The sequence below is a fragment of the Larimichthys crocea genome, chromosome X (genome assembly GCF_000972845.2).
Source record: "Larimichthys crocea isolate SSNF chromosome X, L_crocea_2.0, whole genome shotgun sequence".
In the NCBI taxonomy this organism is placed as follows: Eukaryota; Metazoa; Chordata; class Actinopteri; family Sciaenidae; genus Larimichthys; species Larimichthys crocea.
Window position 1 is genome coordinate 30,162,574 of NC_040020.1, and position 9,203 is coordinate 30,171,776.

Consider the following 9,203-nt stretch of genomic DNA (forward strand, 5'->3'; position numbering starts at 1 on the left):
AATTATACAAATATTAGCATTGCATTGAGCAACAACACACTTGAGGCGTGACCTAGAATTAAAAAGAAGTGAATCTTAGGCATGAACTTTCGCTTTTCTTTTAAAGGCCACTTGTTCAGTAACAGTCATTTCTGAGAGCTCGAGCACAAAGTAACTATAACACAAAAAGAAGTCAACTAAACTCTTTAGCTCTGTTGGCTCATCTTGAGGGAGTAGCCGTCTCATCCTGGCCCTAACTGGTGAGTGTGTTGATATGATAAAGTAATTACTTCTGTTATCTCGCTTTGAACATGAGGTCCACTGGCACTGTGCTGGAGATAGATTGACCTGCAGGGAAAATACACTCCAAAAATGACTCTATTTTATTTTTGTTATTGTCTTTTTCCTAAATGAGTTTTGAATGATCTAAAACAATTGATTTTTTAATATATATATCACTGAATTTTGTCTGGTTTCAAGATTTTCAGACAATTCAGTAACATGTTAATCAATATATGAAGGTATATCAACAACAAAATGTTTTAATGAACTGATACAAATAAACAAAAAACAAAATGTTTCCACATGAGGGCAGCAAAACATCAGACAGTTTTTCATTTAGTGAAACAGTACAGTTTCAGTGTCTCATAAATCTCTTTTAAGGTTTGTTACTTCTGTTCAGAAACGATGCCAAACCAAAGCTTATGTGACTATGAATCGTGGTATACGTGTAGACTATTGGACTACAAACAAGGGATCAGAATGGGTGTCAAGTGAAATATAAAAAGTGTGTCACTGCACACAGAGATGTGAGAGACACGGTTGCCAGAACACAAGTTTAATTTGCATATGTTGGTTTACAAAAAGTTGAAGTTAAGTGATCTGTGGCCCGAAGAGTGACAGGAAGTGTGACAGGATGGGCACCTTGTAGCTGAAAGGACTAACAGATGACTAATGACATGTCTTGACTGTGAAGGACCACTGATGGTTTTGATATGTAACTTCAAAATTTTGGTTTACAATATTTTGCTTTGCAGTTTGCAATGCCATCTGTCTTCATACTACCAGTTGGCAGCTCCAAAGTAAAACAAATCTAATGCCATACATATGGCCTTTGGGGCACTTTTAATAGTTTTAATATTAAAGCAGCATCATCTGTTGAATAAAATGTTTAACTTGCACCTGAGCCTGACCTTGGCTTAACTATTGAAAGTTAATCACTGAATTTATAATATGCTTAAGTGCTTTAAACGGACACAACATTTACATGCCCATATGTGCAGTCTATTGGCCACTGGAAGCCTCTTCTTCTTCCTCTCTTCATACTGGCCAGGTTCCCTTCCCAGCACCATAATGTGAGAGTCCACAGTCCTGCTTCTGTGCAAATATACATTCCAAACTTGAGGTTAATATGAGGCGGAGTTAGACAATTCAAGTTGGTTTCCTCTGAAGTTACAGTTTTAGTACAAAGGTTAGTTTCCCCATGTGTGTGATTGATACTTCCTGCATCCATCTGTCGGACTTTCCCTGGCCTTGTGAAGTTCAACTTCTTTATGCAAGCAGCAAGTGGAATATCTATCCGATATAAAACTAAAGGATAGCTCCACAAGCAACATGGAGTGAAGGAATTACCACAGCCACTGGCCATGTGCAGTCCTGCACATACCTTGCTATAAAATGGATTAAATAAACCAGATATGTCGAAAAGTGTCAATTTAGGCGGATAGTTTTACCTTTGGACAGAGCCAGGTTGTAACTAATCATCTGCTGGTTGTAGCTTCACATTCTCCCTACATTTAAGTGGTATCAAACTTCCCATGTAACTCTAGAGAGAGTAGAGAGGCATGTGATTAAGGGATCAGGACAGTAACACAATGGCATATTTAAGAGGCAACACTTAACCGGAACTTCAGAGTTTCTACTCTGCCTGAAACTGAAGTGATAAATGTAATGAGCAGAATTAAAAAAGGAACGGAAAGTCAAAGCACACACACACACACACACACACACACACACACACACACACACACACACACACACACACACCAAGTTCTTGAAACTTGGATGGCTCACCCGTCAGTGAAACCACACCAACCACACAGTGTTTTTTTTTTCTTTCCAGTACGTCACTTTAGAATTTTAGACCAGATAGAGTAGTGTTAACTTCGCCTTAGTCTGAGACTCTCACTCGATCATTTTGAATAAACACGATGACAGTAACATCCAGGCAAGGGAACACCACAGAGAGATACTGGACAGGTAAGTTCAAGAGCGATTTTTTGGCATCCTTTTCTGTCATGAATGTGTCTGTGACAGGAAATCGTGCTCAAGCAGAATTATCATGATAGAGTGGATGCTTCTGATGATAGATTAAGAGTGTGATGTTGGCTGATTATGGTTTTGTTGTGTGTGGTGATGGTTTGAGTGTGTGGTAATGACGACGACAGCATATGTCAGGATGACAGGGAACAAGACCTTTCTGAGAACATTTACAAGTCAAACTTTTCTCTGAGAGTGAGACATGTGTAAGGGTATTTCAGTGAAGTCTGACAAGCCATCAAGCTGTTTGCCAACATCTGTGGCAATCAATCCAGTACATGTTGAATAGATAACTTGACAAGCCCACACACTTGATCAGTCATGTTGCTGCTGCTGCTGCTGCTGTTTCAGTCATTCCTCCTACATGCTACATGCTGCTGTTGCCAGTCATGTTCATTTCTCCCACCATCACACTCCCACACTCTTTCAGTTATAGCTTCATAACCAAAGCAAACAACTGCGTTAAATGGGTCCAGCCAACAAAACTCTTGAAAGCAGGTGAAGTATAGTGACAACATAATCTGTCATTAGGACAATCTCAACTACAGATGTTTTCAGACATCAATATGTCGGGTTCATCCCACATAAGTGTTCTCTGTTTCTGATGCAAACAGGCGATCCTGCAGGCTTCGTCTGACTGTGGTACCAATAACTTCAGGAGGAGCCTCCAGCTACATTTCGTCATTGTTATACATGTTCTTAAACACAAAGAAGTGTTGTTTAATAAAGAAATTATTTGAATTAGTGGAAATGTTTGTATGTTCCGTGAAACTAGTCACCTCAATAGTCAGTAATAATGCAAGTGCTAGGATGAGACTTATTTTCTGCCTGGTGATGACAGTTATTAGAAGCTGTGACCTTAGTAGTTTTTGCACCAGTATCAGTATACGACAAGAAAGGAAGAGTATACTTATCGAGTAGTGAATGAGTTTTTCTAGGTCTTTTTGGAAACAGCAGTAGCTTTCTTGGAAGAGAAGGGGGTTAGGAAGTGGTTATTTTTGCATCTTTTATCTGTGTGTAGTTTGTGTTTTTTTCTGTGCTTTGTCTATGTGAAACAGAGAGAGCAAAAAAAAAAAAAAAAACAGGAAAGAGATAGTGTCAGCTCTTTCATTTCAGTTGGAGCAGGTTAGGGGAAGTCCAAATGTCAGAAGAAGACGACATAAATGAAGACTTATCTTGGTGAAAGAGGTTAGAAAGAGGTAGACTGCAGAGTAGATAGTGGCTGACAAAGACTAGACTAAGACTAGACAGAGTTGATGTTGTGTGGTGAGTTTGATTCAAAGTGCTTCTTCCCCACTGAGGCCTTTCAAATGATCAGCTGCTGATCAGGAAATGTGTCTGACTGTGGCATAAAGAGTGTGGCTTAAAGAGGAACTTTAATCGCAGATACATACTAACACACATAACACCACTTTAACAGGACAAAAACAGTCTAAGCAATGTCATATTGACACATGACACATTTCTCTTTTAGTTTTTCTTTGTGTATTTCTGGTCAGAGCATTTGGCTGTGTATACAAAAATAAACTCTGACAAATCTGACTTTATAAGACCAGTCCAGGCTGTACCCCCGAGGAAAAGGCTGTGCCCCCCCGATAAGGCTGAGCAGTTATAAAAAATGGATGGATGGGAACACCACAAAATAAAGCTGAGCAACATACAATCTCTGTCATCCCTCTGCCATGTGTTAGCAGTTGTATCTTTTTATCTGTACAGGATGAGATGAAGGTGAAGCAAGAACAATCCATCAGTCCTCCACCTCTTTGAGTCATCCAGCATGAGACATGTTAAATGGAGAGAAATAAGAAACCCTCTCTTCTGTTTCTTCTCCTCGTTCTGACTCTTGTCTGCACCATCAACACACAGGAATGCCCCAGCCGCTCAGATGGATGTGAGTTTTTGATAACTCGACATAAATTCTTACATTTTCAAACATAATTGATTTCAAAGCTATACAAGACTAACAAAAGCTTTTCATTTTATCTCAGCTCCATTATTTCACACAGATCTCATCTGCTACAATGACTACAATAATACCATCACTTGCACATATGAGTCTGAGCATGCAGACAGTCTGTGCACAATTCACGGTGAAAAGGACAGGTAAGTCTGGCATTTACGAAAATAAAAACTGAGCAGATACATCCTGAGAGGAAATGCAGTTACTATGTACCCAAATGATAGCAAAACATACTTGAAACACTTTTTTTTTTTTAACAGTACATCTAAGTATAGGTACAAGAGTTCCTGTACACTGAAGCCTGTTGACGTCTCCAGACCAAAGCTCAAGAAGTGCACCATGGTCTTCAAGTCCTATTTGATTGTGAGTCTGAGAAGTGTGACAGAAGTGTGACAAAAAAAAACAAAAAAACTCATAATGCTTGTCAAAAAAGAAAAAAGAGTATGGTAGTGGAAGTGTAGTCCCCCAAATATTAACTGTCCTTTGAGTATTTAACACCCTTGAATAACCTAACCTTAAAGTGCTGTCTATTGTTCATTGTTGTTTTCTAAGAGCAAAATCCTTTTCTTAAAAATATTCTTAGTTTCTGTCCTCCCATGTGATGAGGATTGATCTGAACTGTGACAGTATGAATCAAAGTTCAAGATTTTCCTACAAGCCAGTTTGTCACAGTGAGTACAATGAGAAATATATCACCTCTATGTGACTTTCCTTGTGTGCTACTCATGATGATCTAAAACTATGTGTGTGTGTGTGTGTGTGTGTGTGTGTGTGTGTGTGTTATGTTACAGTAAAGCTGAATCCTCCGTCCAAACCAGATGTCAACTTTACCACCGTTTCTAACTTGACCACCGTTTCTTGGGTCCCTCAAGTTGGCGAGACGAGAATTTCACTTTTCCGCTCCCAACTGCAGTGGAAACAAAAGGATCAGCAATGGAGTGTGTGTATATATTTTGTGTCTATGTCAGTATGTGAATGATAAATGAGTATGTATGTTAGATATGGCTAAGTGTTGAAGAAGTCTTGAGAGTGAATATTAAATGATTTGTAGAAATAATTCATGTCTTATAGTTGTAAGAAATCCAAGTAAAAGTAAACGTACAGACATGAAAATCAGTTTATTAAACATCCACACATTTGTTTCTTTCTTGTCAGGATAAAAACAAAAAAGAAATGCAATGTGACCAGAGCTGCAGAGCAACGCTAGACGAAGATCTGCTGATACAAAACGAGATGTATGAGGCACGCGTTCGAGTGAAGACCGCCCAGGGCGCTGTATATGTGTCAACCTGGAGTGACTGGAGCCGCACTGCATCATGGGTGTCACCCATTGGAAAAGTAAAACCAACACCACCACCATCAGGTAAAGGTGGCAAAATATGAACAAAGCTAATTGGTTTAGTTTAACAAATACAGTGAGTGGAAAGCAAGATCTTATGAATGACTTGTATTCCTGGGAGGGAAACTTGGATACAAAACATTGAAAGGAAATCTGCTTAATCACTTTGTTGCTATTATTCATCAGTCAGTTTATTTTTTACAGTTTTATGTATTCTGTGTTATCAGTAAAGAACAGGCCATACCTGATGCTACAGTATAATTTGGGCAAATAGGTCGAATTCTCAGTCTAAACTAATGTGGACTGGAAGTTCTCTGTATGATTTTGTTGATTAAACATAACAATCACTGTAGGATAATCAAAAAGGCGAGATTGTGGATATAGTGGTTTAAATACAGCATCTTATAACTAATGTGACATGCTCTGTCCTGTGTTTGGCAGATGATGCTCAGGGTGTTATGGTCACTGTTGGATGCGTGGTAGCATTTGCCTTGTTCCTTACACTCTTTAAGACCAACAAAACGACCTGGTAAGCAGACACAATCACACCAACTACTTTTCCAAGACATTTTTATCATTTGTGACGCAAGAATATATTAAATTCTGATGTTTTTTGCTCCAGAGGTGTACGTTTTCCCCCCTATATTTTTTCTTTAAGATTATGTTATTTTATCTTTTAGGATTTACGTAGTAAAGAGAATCAGAGGTCCACCTATACCGAATCCTGAAAAGTCTTTTTTGCGGGATGTAAATTTCCAGGTGAGTTTATTGAATACCTTTTCTTTTGTTTAAAAGTTGTCTAAATCAGGGTGCGCTGCTAATCCTAATAAGAACACAGGCTTTAATTGTTTTCAGTTTTGCAATATTTGCTTCCTTGAAAAATGTTTCATACTGTGTAAAAACATTATTTTACAAAATCAGAACATTACTATGGTGAATATTTTAGTTACACTTAAAGTAGACACAATACACCATTATCACTTGTATGGAGTTGTGTCTCATTCACCGCAAGTCCAATAATACACTCTTCTTTTAATTCTGTTGTATCCACTAACTCCAAAGTATCTGGCTCTTTAGCTGCTAGATGTTTGACTTTCTCATTTAACATAAAAAACATTGATTAGTGTAGCTGTAAAGATAAAAACGCATACTAAGAAGGCTGAGGACCACATGACACAAAACAGTAGGATGTACAATGCATGTAGGATGTGAAACCAGACAGAAAAACATGACTCATTAGTCAAAGGACCTATTACCTTTTTGATCACAAGATTAAACCTGTCACTATAGCAACAGAAACTTAAACTTGTTCCCTTTTACCTTTTCTTCTCCAGAACTGGTTGAGTCCTTACTTCACCACAGAATCCTTTCATTCTTTCTTGAAACCGGTGGATATCGTCTCTGTGGACGTAACCACCACTGCAGGTGCTGTAACACCCAGGGGGATGGAGGCAGCACTGCTAGAGAAGATGAGAAGTGAAAGCAACTATGAGTCGACCAACACCGACACTGACCCCAGTAACTCTGAGCTGTCTCCTCCACCTCCTCCTATCTCCTCACTCACTGCAGGGAACCTGGAACCTTGTGGTGCTGATACACCCTATGGACCAGTTGGTAGCCAAGCTGAAGATAAAACTGCAGAACAGCATATGGTTGAAGTAAGAGGGAAAGAAGTTGAGCTCCTCCAGTTGCTTTCTAATGGCAGCAACAACAGTGAGCCTTTGCCAGTAATTTCAGACTATGAGAAGGTTGAAAAGCCCCAGGTCGAACGTTTCAGGCTCCAAAGTCTAGATTCAGGCATGTGCAGTGGTGAAGAGGTCAGTCAAGAAAGCCTGGAGCCAGATAGCATCAATGTGACCGATTGCCATGATGATGGTGGTCCTGAAGGCAAGGAGGAGTCGGAGGGAAGGAATGGAAAAGAAGTATTTTTTCAGAAGTTTTTTGGAGGCAATAGAGGTAGTTTTGACAAAGGGTCCATTCAGGTTTGTTCAGATTATGAACGAGTCCAGAAGCTGGAGGACGACAGCTCTGAGCTCCCTAGCCTGGATTCATGCATTAGTAGTGGGAGTGAAGAGCAGGTTAGTCAGGAGGAGAGCCTGGAGGACGTTGATAAGTCCACAGAATCCACTAGTCTCCTGTTTCCTCCACCTTCTTCCAGTAGTTTCTTGCTCTCATCCACACCACTGCCTTTGGACTTTTCTGGGACCAGTTTAAATTCAGCTCTGGCACCTCTGCCAAGTCATATACTGGAGAGGATTGCTCTTATGTCAACTACCAAGTCAGTGGAGCCCTCTGGTGATGGATACATGCCAGTAAGACAGGATCAGAGCTAAAAGCAGACATAAAGCACTTGAATAGACCTTGCAGTAAAACCTGTACGGTATGTGCAGGATCCATAACAGCCCGACAGCTAGAGTCTGTTATTGCTTTTCTTTGTTGTGTAACGTCATATGACATAATGTTCAACTTTTTTATTGAGGCAATGAGATTGCACTGTTGACAGTAATACAGTTGACTAAATATACTGTTGATCAGACATTTTTTTACCTCTTTCATATGGATGCATGCAGATATTTAGACACAGAAAGGCAAAGTGTCCATGTTACTAATCTGTAAGTAGAATGTAGATATTGTTCACCTGTGTACAGTCATCACTGACTGTAGAAATAATCGATCTCATGTTGAAAGCTATGTAAAATGTAATTTGTCTTCTCTCACATTTCACATTTGGAAGTTGTTGGTATTTAAGCTTAGAGCTTAAGCTTTGGAAAATCGCCCCTTGCTCGTGGCTCATGTGTGTTTTCCTGTGTTGCAATCGGACATGTAAACAATGCACTGATCGAAACATTTGTTTCTAGCACCACCTTTTGGTCAAAAACTGTTACGGTGTAATGGCATCAGTCACACGTGAAAAGTCAATGTAAGGATTGGCTGTTATTTTGAATACTGTTATCTTTTATTGTATTAAATAGAATACATTTTCAAAAGGACTTTTTTAAAAATGAATTTATGTATTTTGTTTTCCTGTTTTGAAATGATGTGATAACTAAAAATGTATGATGTTTCATGAGAAGTGAAGGTGAAGAAGAGAAGAACAACTCTCATCACTCCGTTATTTTAAAAAGCAGCTCAAAACCTATTTATTTAAACTGGCCTTTATTTTGTATAATGCTGTATATTGTCTTTATGTTCTGTTGTTGCTCTTTGCACTTTGTGACCTTGTTCTGTGAAAAGTGCTATACTCAATAAACTTGCATATAAACATGAACACTGGTGTGATGGCCTTCTCCTACCAATATGCTCATATGACAGTAGGGTGAGCGAGAGCAACCATTCTCAATGTGACAAACACTGTTTTAATTTCGCAACAGGTTTCAAATAGTCTTTTTTTTATTTTTATTTCAATGCAGACCTTGATGATGAAGTCACATCTTCCCCCAGCTTGTCCGGGTTTATATATCCTGCATGAAACAACATGGTAAGAAAGCACCAAGAGAAATATGTCAGACTTTTTTGTAGTCCATCTATCGAACATTGTAGTTGCTGATAACATCCACCCTTGACGTAGCGTAGTATAATGCCATGAGCAGTCATATTTAGAATTAT

At 39.0% G+C, this 9,203-nt stretch overlaps 1 protein-coding gene across 1 annotated transcript; it reads left to right on the forward strand.

Moving 5' to 3' along the window:
* The first annotated feature begins 520 nt into the window (after positions 1 to 520).
* Positions 521 to 8,867, forward strand: LOC104938588 (uncharacterized). The gene is made up of 9 exons (XM_027282777.1): positions 521 to 4,189; positions 4,287 to 4,401; positions 4,519 to 4,621; positions 4,842 to 4,929; positions 5,050 to 5,198; positions 5,414 to 5,621; positions 6,039 to 6,126; positions 6,278 to 6,356; positions 6,932 to 8,867. The coding sequence occupies exons 1-9, from the start codon at positions 4,090 to 4,092 to the stop codon at positions 7,928 to 7,930; spliced, it is 1,929 nt and encodes a 642-aa protein (XP_027138578.1). The 5' UTR covers positions 521 to 4,089; the 3' UTR covers positions 7,931 to 8,867.
* The last annotated feature ends 336 nt before the right edge of the window (positions 8,868 to 9,203 follow it).

What these genes read in the sequence shown, in the direction of transcription:
- LOC104938588 (XM_027282777.1), top strand. Translation starts at nt 4,090, where the DNA reads ATGGAGAGAAATAAGAAACCCTCTCTTCTGTTTCTTCTCCTCGTTCTG. An exon ending in TCTTCAAGTCCTATTTGATT is followed by an intron (nt 4,622 to 4,841) that starts GTGAGTCTGAGA and finishes AAATATTCTTAG; the next exon opens with TTTCTGTCCTCCCATGTGAT. An exon ending in TGCGGGATGTAAATTTCCAG is followed by an intron (nt 6,357 to 6,931) that starts GTGAGTTTATTG and finishes TTTCTTCTCCAG; the next exon opens with AACTGGTTGAGTCCTTACTT.